The sequence below is a fragment of the Tenrec ecaudatus genome, chromosome 10 (genome assembly GCF_050624435.1).
Source record: "Tenrec ecaudatus isolate mTenEca1 chromosome 10, mTenEca1.hap1, whole genome shotgun sequence".
NCBI classification, from domain to species: Eukaryota; Metazoa; Chordata; class Mammalia; order Afrosoricida; family Tenrecidae; genus Tenrec; species Tenrec ecaudatus.
In genome coordinates this window covers 98,242,382-98,263,623 of record NC_134539.1, presented here as the reverse complement: position 1 = coordinate 98,263,623, position 21,242 = coordinate 98,242,382, and the positions used below count along the sequence as shown (strand labels likewise).

The 21,242-nt window shown below is 43.8% G+C and overlaps 1 protein-coding gene across 1 annotated transcript in view; it reads right to left on the bottom strand.

Annotated features, from left to right (window-relative positions):
• GLP2R (glucagon like peptide 2 receptor) overlaps nucleotides 1-21,242 on the bottom strand; it is an 80,106-nt gene that overhangs the window by 20,041 nt on the left and 38,823 nt on the right. Inside the window, exons 5-9 of the mRNA XM_075559166.1 lie at nucleotides 20,407-20,513; nucleotides 17,624-17,777; nucleotides 10,154-10,313; nucleotides 8,327-8,387; nucleotides 7,376-7,445 (exon numbers count right to left, since the gene is read on the bottom strand). Coding sequence (XP_075415281.1) covers nucleotides 7,376-7,445; nucleotides 8,327-8,387; nucleotides 10,154-10,313; nucleotides 17,624-17,777; nucleotides 20,407-20,513 — 552 coding nt within the window. The remainder of the gene's footprint in view (nucleotides 1-7,375; nucleotides 7,446-8,326; nucleotides 8,388-10,153; nucleotides 10,314-17,623; nucleotides 17,778-20,406; nucleotides 20,514-21,242) is intronic.

The window sequence follows — 21,242 nt, the reverse complement described above, 5'->3', positions numbered from 1 at the left end:
TCTGGATGGCAGACACCCTTCAGGCAGATAACCTTCAAGCAGTTAAACTTCAAGAGTATAGTAAGCAACCACGTGCTTGCAAGTAGCACCTTAAAATTGGCATTATCATGGTGGGGGGTACATCACATAGAGTAACTTTTACTTAGGAGAAAGTGACTGGGATTCAACTCCAACCCATGAACATGAGGGCCTTCCTCCACAAGATCCCCGGCCTCCCAGACTCCTTAACATATGAGCACAGAGAATTTGTCTAAATACACTCTGTGGTAGTTACATAATCTGGTGTCAATTTGTGACTTGAGAGTATTAAGAGTAAAGGGGTGGAGTCTAGTCTGTCAATCAGGTCATATCCAATGAGGCCTCTATGTGGGCATGGCCTTCTGAGAATTCTGGGAATTTCTGAATTTCTTCCTTGGAGTCAAAAGAGTCTCTCTCTCTGTCTCTCTCTCCTCACTCCCTGAGAGATGCTCTACTGACAAGACACGTGGCACTACCCCCTGGGAGCTAGAGAAGCCACATGGACCTACCCTGATGCAATCAGACCTCTGGAGCCAGAGAAGCCCTCTAGGGTCCCCTGCCAGTGCTGAGATGCTTACAACACCACTGGATCCAACCCACCGGCCTATGATCCTCCTGTTTTCGGCATCATTGCATGAGTTTTGTGAGTCTGAAGAGGACTTTATAGATTGGTATCAGACATATTAGCTAATATTGGATTTAAGGACTTGATCTGGACTGGGCTGGGATGTTTTCTCTATATTCAATTGTTCTTGTATATAAACATCTTTATTATATACATATGAGTGTCTATGCATTTGTTTCTCTAGTCTATCCAGAGTAACACACACTCTCTTCCTGGTTCACAGTTTCCCACACCTTGGCTCCTTGCTCCAGAAAACAGGGCGTAGACTCAAATTTGGCCAAGATAAAAGAATTTTGTGAAGATCCCTGGCGTGTTAAATCCTCTCAGATCTTGAATATTATGTTACTTTCTGGTACTTCAGTTTAACTAGAAAATATGGAGTGTCATGCAATTTTATTTTGGAAATGGGGTTATGTCTACTTAGGTCCACAGAAAATGGCAGAAACATGAGGGCCAATATTGGCTCAATTACGGTTGAATGTGTCTAAGAATGGAAATTATTAGATCCTGAATTCTCTATGGACAGATTCTATGGGAGTATCCATTATTCCCCACCCCTACCCCTAAGTATTGAGTGCCAAGCCAAGCACAGAGCAGGTACTTGTTAAATCAGTGGTTCTCAACCGTCCTCATACTGCGACCTTTTAATACAATTCCTCATGTTGTGGTGACCCCCAAACCATAAAATTATTTTTGTTGCTACTTCATAACTGCAATTTTGCTACTGTTATGAATCAGGTGACCCCTGTGAAAGGGTCATTCAATCCCCCAAAGGGGTCGCGACCCACAGGTTGAGAACCACTGTGCTAAATGCTAAATGGACATGCATGAAAAATGGATGAATGAAAGTCCAACACTAAAAGGAAAAAAAAGTCCAACACTAAGGAAGCTCTACATAGTGGGAGCTGAGTCCATTGACCTGGGTTGGTGCAGTGCAGTGAATTATTTAATGTGGCTCTTGGAGTCACAGTCTTGTTACGCCCACCAAATAACCTTTTTTTCCCTGATGGATCTGGATGAAAAGGTGGGAGAAGGTATTGATTAGATTGTATGATTCACCTGCGAGTGACTACCAATGGACTAATTATGATTGCCATCCCTTGGGATATAAAATCAGCCATCTCAGAAGCAATATGGGGAATTTCACTCCCAGCAAGCAAAAAGATCCAGGAATAGAGTCTATTCCTTGGACCCCATTTAATCTCCTTGATTCAGGAGACAGATTTGATACCAGAGGAGTGGCAGAGGAGCAGAACCAGGAGCCAGAGCATCAGACAAAGTAGTGGCCTTCCCAGTCCCCAGAACACGTAAAGCTGAGTGCCGCTGGGCAGGAGACTGTCTTGAGGAACGGTGTGCCTCTGAGCACTGGTTTAGGGGAGCTGGGTTTTGTTGGAGCTGAGTGCCTTCAGGCTGAAGACTACAGCAGAGTGGCATGCCCTCTGAGCATTAATAAATGCCCTAAAAGAGCGTTGTAACACCAGGAGAGCAGGGAAGAAGCCAGGTGAGAGCCAGAGAGGACTGTCTGTGGACAACACAAAAAAGAGACTGTCCTGGCCGAACAACTTCATCTTGAGCATTTTTTACCTGAATTGTAACCTGCTAACTTCCCTAACAGACCCCATAATCACACGCATCATCTGTGAATTCTGTGTGATCATTGCAATGAATTATCACAGAGCTTGGCAGGAAAACATAGTGTGGGGGAAAGTAGAGTGGCATGAGAGGAATGGTTGGTGTCAGAATAGGGTCGAAAGGGATTGAGGGTGGAGGCATGTCTGTCTGACCTTGAGGCAATTAGTCTTGGGTGTCACAGGAGGGCAGATGTGGCCCCCACACCTCAGCCTTAGGTGGAACTTAGATGAGTGGGTTTTTGTTTTGGGGGGATTTTTTAGTCTCCTAGGTTGGTGCTATTGACATTTGAAAAGGGCTTTTTTTAGGGGGGGGGTATGTGTATTGTAGGAAACTTAGCAACATCCGTTGGTCTCCACCCTCTAAATGTCAATAGCACTGTTTGTTATAAGCACACTTATTTCTAAACAGAGGCAAATGTGCCTGGAAGAACAGAATCTCCCTTAGCTGAGAAGTCCTGGTCTAATCCATACTTGATCTACAGATGAGGAAACAGAGAAGTTGGTAGGTAGTCTACTTTAGGGGCTGAGACATTCATTACACATGCTCAGAGGTCCGAGCTACCAGTCCATGAAGGAGTGGTACCCTGTGCATGCTCAGAGGCACACGTTTCTGTGCAGGAAGGGAGGTACACCTGGGTGGGTGCTGCACTTGGATTGGCCCACCTAGGCCAGGTGAATTCAATTCAGTCAGTGGGGTCTACCAGGGTGGTCCACCACACCTCCCGTTGGAATAATTGAAAAGGCAGGAGCCCAGAGCCGACTGTGTGACTTTTTGAGCAGCTTCTAGGGGAGGCTGCACAGGGTGAGGAGCCCTGCGGGTGCCTGTGTAAACCTGAAACTTCTTCTAACTCTCATAAAACTCACTTGGACCACAAACCAGGTTTCAGTGTGAATTCTTTCTCCCACAGAGCCAAGGACCGAGGTATATCTCTACCCTGAGAAATCTAACAAAGTCAATAAAGTTGGCTAACGGACTTACTACAAATGAGTGGTGGCACCTGGACTCTTCGCGCCTCCTTCCCCTCACCCTATAACCTTGCTTTTCCCTTTCATAACGGTATTGATGGGTCAGTGGGAAAATTCTCACCTTCCAGGTGGAAGACCTGGGTTTGATTCTCAACCATTTCACCTCCCCCATCTGTCAGTGGAAGTTTGCATGCAGCTATGATATAGCTTCGGCAAAGCCTCCAGACAAGCAGCTTCAACCGAGCCTTTAGAAAAGATGGACTAAGCTACTTTCAAAACGGGAGGGATCCCTGTAGATCACCATGATCAGGTCCGTGCTGGGAAGCAGGACTGGGCAGCATTTCGTTCAGTTGTGCATGGAGTTGCCATGCATTGATAGCCAATTCAATGGCAGCTAATAACAGTGAAGACCCATACATTTCATGGAAACCAGTGTACAATATAATAGCATACTACAGCTTGGGTGGGATGAGAGGCCATCAGTCTAAGATTCCCTCTTCTTCAGCACAGATTCTCTTCTGGGAAATCAATAGAGGAGAATCCAAAGCCTTTCTCAAGGGTTCATGTCCATGTTTGATCAGTTCAGGGTCTGAGTTAGTTTATTGGGCCAGCCTGGCCAATAAACACATGTGGGATTAATTGAAGGGCGGAGAGATAAATGGCTCGATGAGCCTCACCTTTCTTGTCTCTCGCTTTGATCATCGGACCAGTGTGCGGCTGCCTTGCTTGTTCTGTGCCTCAATTTGCAAGCTACACTACCTGTGGGACACCTAACCTGCGGACTGTGCTGCTGTAATTTAAGGTTTCTTCAAGACCTGCTTTGCCACACAATTGGAATTTACATCTCTTGAGCTGGGGACTGACTGTTGGTGACCTAGCTGACCGTCGGTGACCTGCCTTGCTGTTTGTTGCCTGTGCCGGGATAGCTGGAATTTCTCTATATAGCACTATTGGCGGCCCTTAAAACTAGAAGGACTGCTAGTGTCTCACAACTGTGTCATAGGAGTGAGTTGCACTGAGCCATTTGTACTGCTTTATAATTTAACTGTTTATTTCTTGGGTTATATATCTATCTGTATAAATATGTATATAAAATCATTAGCAATCTGGTTTTGTGTCTCTAGGGAACCCTGTCTAACACAGGGCCAAATATTCTTTCTTGTGTCCCACAAGATTTCTTCCATTGAAGGATATGTCCTCTTGCCCAATCCCTACCGACACAAATAACATTTTAGCAATTATCTCTCTAAAGCCTTTATCAAAGGTAAACAGAAAAACTCACTGCCATGAAGTTGATGCTGGCTCATAGTGACCCTATAGACCAGGTTAGAACTTCCCCTGAGATTTTCCTAGACTGTAACTCTTCATAGAAAGCCCCATCTTTCGCCCATGGCATAGCTGCTGGTTTTGAACTGCTGACTTTGTGGATCTCAGTCCAACACATAACTGGGGCTCTATGGAGCAAAATTTACAAGATTTGGTCTGGAATGGGGCCTGAGACTATGATATTATCCCTTCTGAGCCTGCCTGCTGACACTGGTTCATTTAGGAAATAGATTAATAAAGGGCTCAAACCCCAAAAAGCAGTGGTTATCAGGCAGACGTGAGTCATCTGACAAGCACTGCCGCATTCCAGAAATAGAGACAGCAAGTGCAAAGGCATGAGACACCGTGAGGGATGGAAACACAGGGAACTCTGTGTTTCTCCCTGGTAATAAGAACATTGAGTAGTTGGATGTGTAGGCCGAGGATGAGTGGGCAATACTTAAACTACACTAAGACTTCAAAACCAAGCCTGGAGGCAACAATGAGGCATTAAAGAGCTACAAGCAGGAGACATAATATTTCTTTAAGAAATATGATGTGTGCTGCAATACCGAGACTATGTCAGAGGCAGAATGGAAGGAGGCCAGATGGAGACTTTTGTAGCAAAGAAATCATGGTAGGTTGAAGGCATGCATAGGACTAATGAGGTAGAGATGGCTTGGAGAAATCCTTATAGGTAAAAAAGACAAGCTTTGCTATGTGAGTATAAATGGCAAAAAGGGAGAGAATAAAATTTAGAAGGACACTCTGACTTGGGTAACTGGTGGGTAAAGAGGTGGTCATATCATTCACCAGAAGGAGAAGCAAGAAGCAGAGGTATGGTAGGAAGATGTGGAATACACTAAGAGCTAAGGCACCTGGGGACCTTTTTGTGGAACTGGCTGTGACTGGAGTTGTAGAAGCAACAACAGAGAAGTGAAAGCCAATCTAAGAACAAAGAAGCTGCAAAAAATCGCAAGCCAAGAGACACTAGCACATGGGTCAGGCAGCCACTGGCCCAATTAGGGGACAGAGCAGCCAGGTCCAAGGCAGGGTTCTTTTTCCTGACCATGCATTAGAATCATTTGAGATTTTATGTAATTACAACTCCTTGGGCGCTATCTCAGAATTTCTGATGTAACTGGTCCAGAGTATGTCTTAGCTACCAGTATATTTTAAGAGCTCACCAGACGTTTCTCAAGGGCAGTCGATTTTGATAACTACTGGTATGGACCAAATACTTCACAAGCAAGTGTGCCTCCCAAGCCTGGAAGTCTTTTTCAAAGAGTTGGTCTAGGATGGGGCCTGAGACTCTGAAATTCTAACAAGCCCTCAAGTGATGCTCCTGCTCCTGGTTTAAAGATTACATTTTGAGTATTGAGGGTATAGAAAATGTTTTACAACCCTGGCTGCACATTAGGCTCCCCAAGCCTCAACTCAGATCAATGAACACAACTGTCAGGGGCTGGCACACAGGCAAAAAGAATTTTGGCAGATATCCAGTGATCCCATGAACATCCATCTTTGAGAACCACTGATATTGCCTCTTGGGCATCATGGACAAACACCAGGGATCCTGATGGATGGAATCTTTTGTTGAAGTGAAATTGATTAATATGGCTCTTCTATCCATGTCTCTGTAACTCTCACCAAATAATTGGGTGAGACTATGCAAATAGGGTGTGTGGAACATTGAACAAGGGGATTAGTCAGTTTGGGATGCCATTCCTCTGTGTATAAGAGGGTCATCTTGGAAGCACCAGCAGTGTGGCAGAGCAGGTCTTGATGGAGCCTCAAGCTTTAGCAACACGATCCATGGGTTGGCTTGGCCCACACGTACTGTAGCTCACAGGTTGAAGCAGAGAGAACCCTAGCTAAACCAGCAGCACATGCCAGTAGGCTCTGATCACCAGAGAGCAAGAAAGTGGGGGGAGGGGGCCTCCTCCAATCAAACTTCAACCTGATTAATCTCAAATGTTCCTACTGGTCAGGTTGGAACAATAAACCTAACTATCACAGATTGAATTGTGTTTCTCACAGATATATGTGGAATTCCTAACCTTGAATCTGTAATATATGACTCTACTTGGGAACAGAGGGTGGGCTTCCTAGCCCACAGAGACAGACGTCAAGAAACCACATGACTGAGAAGCTGAGGACCAGAGAGACACTGGCTGAGGAGACGCACCACTGCGGATCAAAAGTTATATCCTTAATGCTTTATGATTCTGACTTATGATAGCCTGCTCACTTCCCTAATAACGCTGCCTTGGTTGTCAATATTGTCGGTGAGTCCTGTGTGCCTATTGCAACATATTATTAAACCCAGCAGAGGGTTGGGACGCTGTGGGAGGGATAGTTGCTGTCAGAATAGGTAAAGAAAGATGGAGAGCGGAGGCATATCTGACCTCTGCTTCGTAGCCATAGGGAAGCCTGTCAAAGGGAGTCAGATAGGACTCTCTCCGCAGCATCCTTGCAATGTACTGCTCTCTCTGGACTTACTATGGATGAGACCACGTGTTTCCCCAGGGCCTTCTACCTATCACATCCTTTCAATACAGGTTCACTGAGCTGAACCCACTACATACTCTTTTACATGGTTTGAAAATCCAAGAAGGAGGCTTAAAGTACAACCCTGAATTTAATTCCTAAAACAGAACAAGAGAAGAGCTGAACTTATTTTTTCCCATTCAAAAGATCCTGCTCAGAGAGAAGACTCTCCTCCAGGGATCTAGTGCAGATGCATTCTGAGCCTGAGAACCAGACTGGAATGGGGAGTGTCCCATGGCTGCTGAGCATGGAGAGGAAAGGGAGGATAAGGCGATCTTACTGTTATACACAGCAGCACAGGTCCTCGGATGATCCACCAGACTGCCTTGTTGCCATTGGTTCCCCAGCACCTAAGGAGAAGGAGCAGGCAGTGCAATACTTAAAAACAAAACCTGGTGCAATGGAAACGCCTCACGCCCTGTGGAAGAACGGTGCTCACACACATGCTTGCTTTCCACAGTCATCCACCTGAGAGGAAGGAGATGGGGTAAAGGACTCAAAGCACTTCCTGTCATGATGAGCACTGCTGACTTTTCTTGCCATCGAATTGTTCTGCAGTATCAATGGCTGGTGGGCATCCTGTCATGTCTTTCTCTACATTCATACAAGCACATAAACATATATCTTTAGCTAAACAGGGTGGTTTTGTTTGGGGGGGGTTGTTTGTTATGTTGTTTATTTGTTTTTTGGCAGTGGTAATTGTTTGGAGGGGGAAAGATGGGCTCATAGACATGTATTATTGAACAACAGGCTGAAGAGCATGGTACTGAAATTCAAGGCCTAGAAGTAAAAAGATATAGAATTAAAGTTTTAGCAAACCTCATAATACCCCAAAATGCAGGTCCATGACAGTTTTATCAGGGGTTCCCCTATGGATGAACATTCAAGGTTTTTTGGTTTTCATTTTTCTATCTTATTATATGCCCCCTGACTGTAAAATATTGTTGCAGTAACCAATCTTATTTGTACATCGTTACTTGCCCAGTGTCACTGCTCACCTATGCAGCCTCTTTGTGCCAATTCACTTGAGTCAACTGCATGAATAAACTAATTACTTTAATAGGCCTTTGGCTACTTTATCTACATTCCTAAAGTTTATATACACAAGATGGCTGAAACAAGAGAGGGCAGAATCGTCCTTATGATGAGATGGTGTGTGTCCTTAGAGTTGGGCATGTCTGGGAAACACAGGCTCTGGAAAGCAGAAATCCAGGTGAGGTGAATAACCTACCCTGTGTTCTCCAGGTGGGCACGGACAACACCCCAAGGGACAACAGATAGCACAGGGAAGCCTGAGGAGTAAACAAAGAGAAGTGAAGTTAGTTGCTGATGGGCCAAATCTGTCTGCCTCCTACCCTCATGGTGCAAAGCATAGTTGGTTAAAACTGAGCCCCAAACCCAAACATGGCAAAGCCAGGGGCTGCGGGGACTGGTGAGACAGGACATCATAGAGTCCCCCCACTGTTTCAATGTCAGAGTAACCCAGGCCCAGGGAGAAGAGGTTTGCCATCTGACTAGTTTGATGACGTTTGGAGATTATCTGGGGATCTCAATCAAAATTTCCTGAATCCCCAACGCCATTGCTGTCAAGTCGAATGGAACACATGGCAACCCCACGGGCTATAAAGGAGAATTTCCCATAGGGCTTTATTGGGTGTGGGGAAACTTTACAGGAGAAGATCGCCAGGTCTCTCTTATATGCCTCTGGCAGGTTCAGACTGCCAGCCTGTAGGTTAATAGTGAAGTGAAAACTATGTGTACTAACCAAGGACCTCCTGAATCCCAGGCCATTTAGATTTGCTTGAAATCCTGGAGCCTCAAATTTTCCAACAGTTTGTAAAAACAAGGGTTCTAGACGTAGCCTTTTTTTTTTTAATCCAGAAAACCTCATCTCGAAAACTTAATTGTTGACAAAGTGAAAGAAATAGCATCTGATTCCAAAAAAAAAAAATCTTCTCAATTCTTACATATGCATTGGGTCACTGGCATATGTTTACATACACACACATTCTCATGCCTCCCTCTGGAGCAGCAGTTCTTGACCTGTGGGTCGAGACTCCTTTGGAGGTCGAACGACCCTTTCACAGGGGTCTCCCAGTTCATAACAGTAACAAAATTACAGTTATGAAGTAGCAACAAAAATAATTTTATGGTTGGGGGGGTCACGACAACACAAGGAACTGTATTAAAGAGTCGCGGCACAAGGAAGGTTGAGAACCACTGCTCTAGAGTCTCTTGCCACATTGTCCTTGAGGAATTGTTAATGGTGTTGTTACTGGTGATGGTGATGGTGGTACTGATGATGCTGTTGCTAATTTCATGGTGCTGTTTTTTGTAACGATAGTAGTAATGATGGTGGTGTTGATTATGGTAGTGGTGACAGTTTTGATGATGATGGTGTTGGTGTTAGTGATAGTATAATGATAATGGTGTTATTGAGGGTGGTGTTGTCATTGGCAGTAATGATTGTGTTGATAGTGACAGGGGTGCCGATGGTGGTGGTGGTGATGATGGTATTGGTTACAATAGTGGTGTTGGTGGGTGATGAGAGTGTTGGTAATAGTAATGTTGTAGGGGGAACCAATTACAAGGATCTACATGTGACCTATCTGGGGGACGGACAACAGAAAAGTGGGTGAAGGGAGACATCAGACACTGTAAGATATGACCAAATAATAATTTATAAATTATCAAGGGTTCATAAGGGAAGGGGGAGTGGAGAGGGAGGGGAAAAATGAGGAGCTGATGCCAGGGGCTTAAGTGGAGAGCAAATGTCTTGAGAATGATGAGGGCAATGAAGGTACAAATGTCCTTTACACAACTGATGTATGTGTGGATTGTGATAAGAGTTGTATGAGCCCCTAATAAAATGATTAAAACATAATGATGTGGTTGATAATTACAGTGGTGTTGTTTCAGGCTGTGTGACTGATGGTGCTTGTGCTTTGGTGATGGTGTTGTCTCTCTAGATGGGTCTCGAGCTCTAACCAAAGGCTCTCTCAGGCTCCCATCATCTCATGGACATGCAAAGAAAGAGGTTGGAGTTGAGTTCACTCACCCCAACCCACAAGCAGGTATCTGGGCCATAGTCGTCTTTCAGAAAGCATCGTTGGTCCCAGCAGGGTGTGGAGATAAAGTCCTTCAACCAACAGCCATGAGTAATTGGCACCCACGAAGTAGTGCAGGAGGAACTGAGCTGAGCGACAGGAGACGGATACCTGCAAAGCAGAGAGTACCTGAGGGTGCTCAGGTTTTCTCGACAGCTGGATTCAGGGTTGATAGAGAGAGTTCTCTCCAGGCATAGCTTCCCTCTTTACTCCCCTCTTTCCTGACCCTTGATAACTACCTCAGAGAGACTAGAAATAATATAAATACTTGAAAGAAAGCTTCATGTGAAAGCCTGGCCCCTTCCTTGACACGCCACAACTTTTCCAGGCAAAAACAGAGATAATTTATCACCAATAACTTCAATAAAGGAAGCACTAAAAGTTATGTCCTTTGGTCTCAATGCATTTAAGTTAGAAATTAATATCCAAAAGATAACTCTAAAAAATCCATATATTGGAAAATAGGAAATATACTACTAGCTATCCCGTGGACCAAAGAAGAAATTACAACAGGTATTGGAAATTATTTTTGAACTGAATGTCATGACAATTACCTGTTGAGACTTGTGATACATAGCTAACAACATACCTAGAGTGAAATGGATAGCCTTAAACATTTATTAGGAAAAAAGCTGATAGCTAATCATTTTAATTATCTAAATGAAAAAACATCAAATTAAATAACAAGAAATGAAATGGAAGGAAAAGTACAGATAAAAGCAAAATTAACAAAATAGAATATATCTAATAAAAGGATCAAGGGATCAATAAAGGGATCAAGAAGGCCAAATGTTGGTCATTTGAAAAGTCCGGTAAAATTGAGACACTTCTGGCAAGATGACCAAAGAGAGCAGTACAAATAACATCAGGAATGGAGAATGGAAAACCACTACAGACTCGATAGAACTTGAAAAGCTCCAAAATAATAAAAAAATAAATCCACGCCTACTAATCTGATCAAGATTGATGAAACCGCCAATATTATAACACCAGTCAAACTTGGATGAAACCTCCCCCACCCCCATCTCCCTACCTTACCCCCAGGAGATCACCTTTCAGCCAAACAATAGACAGGCCTATAAAGTGAACACTGGTATTCTTGAGAACCATCAACCATAGGAGAATAAAAGGACAGCATTGCCCCCAAAACAAATCTCAGAAGGTAGGAAGGGACCTGAAAGGAAGATGAATGGAAACAGGAGAACCCTAGAAGGAAGTGGGGAAATGTTTGTTACATTGAGGGGATTACAGTTAATCAAGACACAAATGTACATCACTGAGTAGAAAACTAATTTGCTTCTGTGCATTTTCACCCAACCAAAATAAAAAATTTTTAAGCTAAAAGCCTATTTTGCCATATAAATTCACCTTAAAGAATGAAATATTTTAAAAATGGAAATACAATATCATGAACAATATTATATCAATAAACTTTAGAATTTAGGTTTAATAAACCAATTTTTAAGAAAACAAATTACTACAGTTGACATAAGATGAAGTGAGAAAATTAGACATTTTATGATTAATACAAAATGAAAACTCTTATCAGCAAAGAAAAACTTCTGTTTCCCAATGGTTTCACTGATGTGTGTGTATTCCTAATTTAAGTAAGAAATTATGTCAATCTTAGATCGTCTTCCGGTGAAGAGAAAGAGAGAGATCACTGTGCAATTTGTTTTATGAGAGCAGCATAAACTTGAAAGCCAAACCTGATCAGAGCCTTAAAAGAAAATTGCACAGCCATCTAAGTGAAATGTCAGCGAAGCACACCCGCCCTATGTGATCCAAGGATTGTAAAAAACGAAATCCAAGATCAGAAGAGGGAAATGTACTAGATCTTAAATTCTGAGCACCTGATTTGCAGAAAGCTATGAAAGGCAGTGAATGCCCAAAATCCAATTGCAGAGACCACATGGGGAGTAAGCCTCCACTGAACACGGTTGGACTATTGGCCAGAGATGTGCAAAGCCCCACCCTCAGACAGAATAGATCAGAATGTGAATTAATGCAAATATGCTTAGGTTGAAATGTAGTATCTTATCATTTAACCCAGTTTTTGGTGAGGTGGGTGAGGTATGATGCTCTTCCTACCATTAACCCAATTTTTAATCGTTTTCTGCTTCCTTTTGGAGTGATAAAAAATGTAACCAATGTCATTGAACAAGAAACTGTTTAATGATAGCATCGTACTGGAGGTCCTAGCTAACAACATAAGACAACGAAAAGACATCAAAGGTATTTGTCTGGGGAAAGAAGAGACAAAACTATCATTATTTGCAGATGATATGATTTTACGTATCGGAAATCCCCAAAACTCCTCAAGTGGAGTGTTGGAAGCGATAGAGGAATATGGCAGATTGGCAGGATACAAGATAAACAAACAGAAGTCTATTGGACTGCTATACACAGCAGACAAGATCACAGAAGAGGGAATTAAAAAGGTAATACTCTTTACAATAACCAATCACAAATTGAAAATCTAGGAATATACTTGACTAAAAAAAATAAAAGATTTGTATGAGGAAAACTACAGAACGCTATTACAAGAAACCAGGAGTGACCTCAACAAATGGAAGATTGCTCGTGGATTGGAAAACTCAATATAGTAAAGATGTCAGTTCTGCCCAAGACAATATATAGGTTGAATGCTATCCTGATACAAATACCACCATCCTTCTTCAAAGAATTGGAAAGATTGATAACCAATTTTACATGAAGAGGGAAAAAGCCCAGAATAGCAGAGAACTTCTCAAGAAGAAGAACAAAGTGGAGGGGCTTGCTCTACCTGACTTTAGCACATATTATACAGCCCCAGTGGTCAAAACAGTGTGGTACTGATATAATGACAGGTATTCAGACCAATGGAAAAGAGTTAAAAACCCAGAAATTAAAAAAATCAACATACAGACAATTGATTTTTGATAAGGGCCCAAAAAATAGCAAATGGGAAGCAGATTCTCTCTTCAATACGTGGTGCTGGGGAAAAAATGGATATCTATCTGCCGAAAAATTAAACAAGGCCCTTACTCCATGCACAAGAATAAACTCAAGGTGGATCAGAGAACTTGAGGTAAAACCCCAAATTATTAGGGCCATTAATGAGGGAATTGGGACAAACCTGAGAACCTTGTGAGATACTTAAACTTTATTGTGCCAACCTGGCTGATAAACACACATGGGTTAATTAAAGAGTAGAGAGATAAATGGCTTGGTGAGACTCGCCTTTCGAGTTCTCGGATCTCTTGCTTTCTGATGGTCGGACCAGGGTGCAGCTGCCTTAGCCAGTTCCCTGCTTGGGCTGGCAAGGCTCACTTCCTGCAAGACATCCCTGAGGAGAAGCCACATGAACCTACCCCAATGCAGCCCTGGGTGCTGGAGGTGCCCTATAGAGACCCCTGCCAGCGCTGAAATGCTTACCTATTCACTGATTCAGCTTTCCTCCATCATTGCGTCTGTTTTGGGAGATAGAGGAGGACTTTGTGGATTGGTGTCAGACATATGGGCTAACATTGGACTTGTGGGCTTGGGCAGCACTGGGTTGGGATGTTTTCTTGATGTGTACTTACCCTTTATATAAAACTCTCTCTTATACATATGAGTTTCTATGGATTTGTTTCTCTAAAGTACCCAGACCAATACACCTTGGCACAGGGAATACATGGCCATCATGTAGGGAAGGATACAAATATATAGGAGTCACAAAATATATAGGACTCACAAATTGAAAAGTGGGATATAGTGAAGACAAAACATTTGTGTACATCAAAAGAATTCATCAAGAGAGTAATAAGAGAGTCTACAGACTAGGAAAACATCTTTAGCAATGACACATCAGACAAAGGCCTTATTACTAAAATCTACATACTTTGCAAGCTTACAATAAGAAAAAAAAACTAACTGCCCACTAAGGAGGTGGGCAAAGGACCTGAAAAGAAGTTTCACTAGGGCAGAAATCCAAATGGCCAATAAACATGAGAAAATGTTCCTGATCATTAGCCATAAGAGAAATGCAAATTAAAACAACAATGAGGTACCACCTAACACCCTCAAAGATAGCCCAATTCAAAAAGTCAGAATGTAACAAGTGTTAGAGGATGCTGTGATGAGATAGGAACTCTCGTCCACTGCTGGTGGACCTGTAGGTATGTACAGTGATATGGAAATCGATTTGGTGATATCTAAAACAGATGGAAATTGAACTACCATATGACCCAGCAATTCCCCTACAGGGCATATACCCAGAAGAGGCAAGAAACAAACCACAGCCAGACATCTGTGCTCCAATGTTCATCGCGGCACAGTTCACAATTGCAAGGCATTGGAAACAACCCAAATTTCCATCAACTGATGAATAGATAGAAAAACTGTGGGATATACATACAATAGAGTAGCACACATCCCTAAAAAGCAGCAATGAACGCATGAAGCACATTGCCGCATGGGAAGAATCAGAGGAAATCATGCTAAGTGAAGTAAGCTGAGCACAAATGACAAGGACACAATCAGTCTACTGAGGTAAGCTTTAAAATAAAAAACGGGGCATAGGGGAAAAGCTACTATGTACATACATCCATGGGGTGATGTCCAGAAACTATAGCAGGGGACAAACCCAATCCAGGAATATATATGACAGCCAACTAATAAGAGGGGGAAGGAAAGAGGGAAAAAAAGACATGGGTAGTGGAGGAACAGGCCACTAACCCACCCAAGGGGAGAGTATTATTTATATGTCCACAGGAGAGGGAGAGAGAGACCAGGCTTCAACCGATGCTCCAAGACATGAATATACAACATACCAGCATGTACCAGAGAACCAATAGAGAGGTCTGCAGAGCTGGCCCCAATCCGGACAACATGGACATCCTGCCCCACCCCACCTCAGAAGAATGCACTTCAGAAAAAAGCACTGGGGCTACAGCTTGGGGAGAGGGGTGCATCTGATTAGAGCACATGGGGAAAATGAAGTGATGGAGATGGAGAGAAGGACATCCTGGCTCACTGAGCCCTGAGGATGATATTCCTGCTCAGAGCAGACAACGCACAGAGAGGACCATAGGTTCACCCCACCACGAGACACGATGCCCCTCACTAAACCATAGCGTTGTGGGAACAATACTGGAGACACAGTGTGGGAATTGTGCACAATCTGACCCCAGCACGCTGGGGTGAACCACTAAGGGCATGCGACAGAGCAGCAAGGGGAGCAAAGTGACGAAATTCCTGGGGAATACCAAAAATGGAGACAGAGTGTGGTACCCCATCAGACTCAACTGGAAAACACTCATAAAGGCCAAAAAAACAAGCCTTGAACTATCTATAGACCTTTCCATTTTTGTCAGTGGCTTTCTTTTTGTTGGTGGTGGAGTTTTGTTGTTGTTTTTGTTATTGTTTCGTTGATCTTGACTTCCTTTGCTGTTTTATTTGGCTTTGTCGGGTTTCTGCATTAATGTATCTGCATGTCTATCTCGATAAGATAGGCGGGATAAACAATTTGGAGATGAAAAGAATGTTACCAATGGTTCTAGGGGGGTATGGGGGAAGGGGAGGTGGGAGAAAGGAAGAGGGGTACCAACCCAGGGACAAGGGAACAACAAGCGAACTAAAATCAATGGAAAGAAGGATCTAGGATACCTAGTGGGGCTTAATCAAGGGAAATGTAGCAGTGAGGAAATTACTAAACCCGAATGAAGGCTGAACATGATGGTGGGACAAGAGGGAAGTAAAAGGAAATAGAGGAAAGAACCAGGATGCAAAGAACATTTATAGAGGTCTAAATACAGGCATGTACATATGTTAATACATATATAATGAGAGGGGAATAGAACTATGTATTCATATCTATATGTTAAGAATTAAGGTTGCAGCTTGACATTGGGCCTCAACTCAAGTACTCCCTCAATACAAGAACACTTTGTTATAACAATCCAGCATTCTGTGATGCTCACCTTCCTGACACAATCACTGAAGACAAAAAAGGGTGCATAAGCAAATGTGGTGAAGAAAGCTGATGGAGCCTGGCTATCAAAATATATACTGTCTGGGGTCTGAAAGTCTTGAAGATAAACAAGCAACCATCAATCTGAGAAGCAACAAAGCTCACATGGAAGAAGCACACCAGCCTATGTGATCATGAGGTGTCCATGGGATCAGGTATCAGGCATCTAATACATAGAATAAAACTATACCCGAGGTGAAGGGCGGGGTGCAATGGAGTAGAGACCCAATGTCCATCTGTAGACAGTTGGGCAACCCCTCACAGAGGGGTCACAGGGAAGAGATGAGCCAGTCAGAGTGCAGTATAGCACCAATGAAACACACAACTTTTCTGTAGTTCTTTGGTGTTTCCTTCACCCCACTATCATGACCTCAATTCTACCTTAGAAATCAGATTAGACCAGAACATGCACACTGCTACAGATAAGAGCTCAAAGCACAGGGAATCCAGGATAGATAACCCACCCACCCCCCAGGGGCAAAAAGAAGAGTAGAGATACCGGGAGGATTAGACGAGGGTGGGGGGAACAAGGGGGAATCGATCACAAGGATCAACCTATAGCCCCTTCTTAGGGGAATGAACAATGGAAAAGTGGGTGAGGGGTGACAGAGGATGATGTAAAATATGGAAAAAATAATCTATGACTTATCAAGAGTTTGTAAGGGAGGGCGGGAGGAAATGGAGGGGGAAGAAATGGGGAGCTGATATCAGGGGTTCAAGTGGGAAGAGAATGCTTTGAAAATGATGATGACAACATAGGTGCAAATGTGCTTGACACACTGGATGAATGTGTAGATTGTGATAAGAGCTGTATCAGCCCCCAATAAAATGATTTGGTTTTTTTAAAAAGAAAAAAATCGTTAAATATAAACCTTGTTTGCTTTGTAAATATTCACTAAAAACACCATAAAATTTTGTTATAGAAAAAGAGTACTGCAGATTAATCTCTCTCTCAGACAGATAGTTGATAAAGTACTAAACAAAATACAATGTTAGAAAACTGACCACAGCAATAAAAGAGAACGAAGTATACAGCAAAGTCTACTTGGATTCATTTCAGGAGTGCAAGGTTAGTTTAACCGTTGATGGCATTTTTAGATAAAAGAAACCCAGCTCAATAGATGTAAGTTTCACTGGGGAAAGGCTTTGCCATTTTAGAAAATAATATTTCTTTTTAAAAAATCAGATCAATTTATTCCAGCTCCTGATTTCCAAGGAAATTTCTCACCCAAGGACACTGAGCAGCTGCAGTGAATTCTTCCATTCTGATTTCCTTTCCTTACTCAGCTCTGCAGAAGTTGCTGTTTACCTTAAGTCATCCATATCCTCTCTAAGCAGAAAATCTCAGAACTCTTGTCCTCTCCTCAACCTCACACCTCTGCCCCGTATTTCCCAGTACTGACCCACTGGTGAGGAAGGGGATTACCTCCGATATGTAGGACATCCACCCATTCAGATCATCGGGCTTCTTGCTGTAAGAGTTGGAGACAACAACATCCTTCACCAGCACAGCCAGGGCTCTCAGGATGAAAGAAGCAAACATGTTCATGTGGATGTAGTTGCGTGTACAGTGGAGTTTTCTGTGCAAGGAGAAAACCAAGCACCTTCCCTCAGAAAAGAATGCCTTGGACCAACAGGTGTGTCTGACACACCTAACATCAGTCATCATGAGAGAGGGTGGGGGTGTGGACACTGTCTGAAGGGCTGACACCTGCATGACCCCAGGTTCCCCGCAAAACTTGAGCTACATGGGAAGGGGCTGCCAAGGCAGTGACAGCACTGGGAGGAGGTGGTGTTTCACCCATCACTCCAAAGCTTCTTGCCAGCCACTCACTAGTCAGGATGTCAGAGGGCAGACTGAAGCTGTGCCCGCTCTTGGGTGGAGAAGAGAGTCTCCAACCTGACCAATGAGAGGAGCTATGGGGAGCCAGCAGTCTTACCTGGAGCAGGGGGAGGTATGTTGCTTTTCCTACCATGGGGGCTCAGGCCCTAACCAAGGGGGTTGACACCATGAGTTACCAACCTGCGTGTCTCCAACCTTAGTGACACCACTATTGTGCATCCATCACTAAGAATAGAATTCATCGTTGGCTCTGTGGATGTACCACTAAGCTATACAATTGTATTTTTCTCTGCCTAGCTTTCCTCATCTGCAAAATAGGGATATTGATAGCTTACACACAGATGGTAGATGCAACACACCAGACTATGTTCAGGTCCACTTCCATGTGAATGTCATTCTGGATATTCTTACTCCTTACAACCACTGCATGAGCAGGTAGTAGTACCATCTGGACTTTATAAAGTGGGGGTCAAAGGAGCAAGGTTAAGTCCCCTGTTCAAAATTCCATCTGTTATTCACATGCAAGCAGTCTGGGGCCAAAGTATAGTTCTCCGAGGCTTTACTGCTTCAGGCAACTGCCCTTACCACAAAGGGCCACGTGAGGATTGAATCAGGCAAGTGCTCATATACTTACTGCTCTTGTTAGTTGCCATTGAGTCAGCTTTGATGCATGACGACTTTAAGTATAATAGACCTGGTACATAATACATGTCTGGTGAATGTCAGCTCTCAGTACCTCTCTTGCACTCACCTGGAGCCTCTCCAAGGCTCTTTATCACGTCGGCTGATGTAAGCATATGCATCCTCACTCTGGACCAAGGACTTATTCCTACTATGCTCCGAAAGCCCCATCTATGCCTCTATGTAGCACGTGCTCCACTGCAGAGGACTCAAGACTTCTCCAAATTAGACTTAGGCTTATTCGGGTGCAGGAGCTGGGTATCACTCTTACCAGCACCTGAGGCAAAATAGACACGTGGTAGACACTTCAGGCTGAGCTGAAAGTGACGTCCCCTGGCCTGTGTCTGGGATGAGGGGAAGATGAATGGAGGAAGCCATGACCAGCCAGTGAACCACAGACTCTGAGAGTCTCTCATGACTCAAATGTGACTCTCCCAATGGGGTAGATGATTGTGTTAGACAGGGTTCTCTAGAGAGACAAAACCAGGCTGGTACAATAAACTATCGCAATGATCATGACTCTGTAGAAAGTTCTGAGACTGTGGGATCCAGGGAGTTCAGATCTGAGGCGAGTAAAGCCCTACTGAGAGCTATTCTGGAATGCACATCCAGGTCTCCATGTCCCCATCCAGAACTCCTGTAGCCGTGACCAACGCACATTCTGCTACCTGCTGGACTCTGTTATGCTACTCACTAGGTTGGCACCAAATGGGCCCATAATTATCTCCCTTGAGTGTTTTTCTAAAAACATGATTGAGTAAAATGTGTGCAAGCTTTGGATTCTAAACAAGCGGATGTAGGGTGTCAAAGTGCTCATTTGGTTTCCTGGTTCCATCACTTACCAGCAGCTGTGAGATCTTGGGGAGGTTATTCCATCTCTCCATATTTCAGTTAGCTGGCCTATAAAATGTGGTGGTAACAGTGCTAGCACCCTAGGTTTACTGTGAGAATTAAATGACGTCATACAGGACTTTGGACAGCGCCCGGCACCGAGGAAGCTCTTCAATAATTGCTAGCTAACTGGAGCCAGAGGGATCTGGATTAATATCCCAGCTCTACCACTCACTAGATTGCCTTGAGGAACTGTATTTCTTCTTGTACAAAATAGTGCCTCGAATAAAATGTCTAGAGAATGGGCTGTGACATTTGTGGGGGTGTTTAGGGACCAAGTTATCAGACCAGTTGCCATACAGTCTGTTCTGACTCATGGAGATCCCACTTGTATTAGAATGGAACTGGGCACAACAGGGTTTTTGATGTCTGGTTTTCTGGAATCACATTGCCAGGCTCTTCTGAGGGATCTCTTGATGAGACTTAAACCTGTAAATGTCCAGTTAGCAGTCGAGCACTTCACCCAGGGACTCCTTGAACATGCAGGAGGTCACTTAATCCCAGAGAGACAGAGGCATAACCAGGAGTCCCAGACTCAAGCTTTGGCAGTGCTGCTAACTGGGTTGGTGGCCTAAGTAGCTCAATGGCTCTCAGTGGACCTTGGGCACCCATCTAATTCCCCTTCTTAATCTGCTAAATGGAAGGAATGAATTCCAGGTCCATTCAGATCGCTTTGAGCTCTGGTGATTTGTGATATCATCCATCCTGGTTTTCTACTGCCTTCTAGAAGTTGCCAACAAGCTAATTAAATGGTGTGTGAGGCCTAAGCCTGTGTTTACAGTAGTTCCACTCACCGAAGAAACAGGAGGAGGGCTAGAGCCATGAAGAGGGAGACCAGCGAGAGGGAGTATCCCACGGTGTACATCAGCTGTAAGGTCGACAGCAAGGCTTGATGTTCCACCTGAACACAGAGAATGAGCAGGCATAACTACCACCCAGCTCTGGGCCCAGGATCCTCCAATAATCGAGGCGCAGACTGAGGTCCCTAAATGTCTATAACCATTTCCTTCCCAATCCCGTTGCTCTCTATGTAGCATAGCTTAGACTGCCTTCAGACACATCTCAGAGGCCAAGGAGCCGTGATGATCACAGAGCCCATAGTTGTCCCACCTCCATGACTGGGCCCACACACTAGCATGGATGTACCAAGGGTCACAATATGCTAGAGGACTTGTGTCTAGGAAAAGTGTTTTGGGAATGAGAATCATCTTTGGCCTTGGAAAGCTTTCTCTGAAGTTGAGGGTCTCTCTCTCTCTCTCTCTCTCTCTCTCTCTCTCTCTCTCTCTCATAGGGTCAGATTTCTGGAAATGGGATATTTTCTCTGGGTCTCATGATTGTTATTGTCATCTTCCTACAAGTCACCCAATTCATTGTTACCACACCCATAGCATTATGATCCATGGAGTCTTCAGTGGTTGATTTTCAGAAGTAGATGGCCTCATTTCTTCCTAGTCTCTCTTACTGTGGAAGCTCCACTGAAACCTGTTCAGCATCAGAGCAACACAAAGCAAGACAAGTAGTTCACTGGCCAGGAATCGAACCTGTGTCTCCTCCATGGCAGAGCTCTATCATTCTATCACTGAATCGCCAATTTCCTCGCAAGTTCCAGGATAGCCTGATTGTAAGCAGA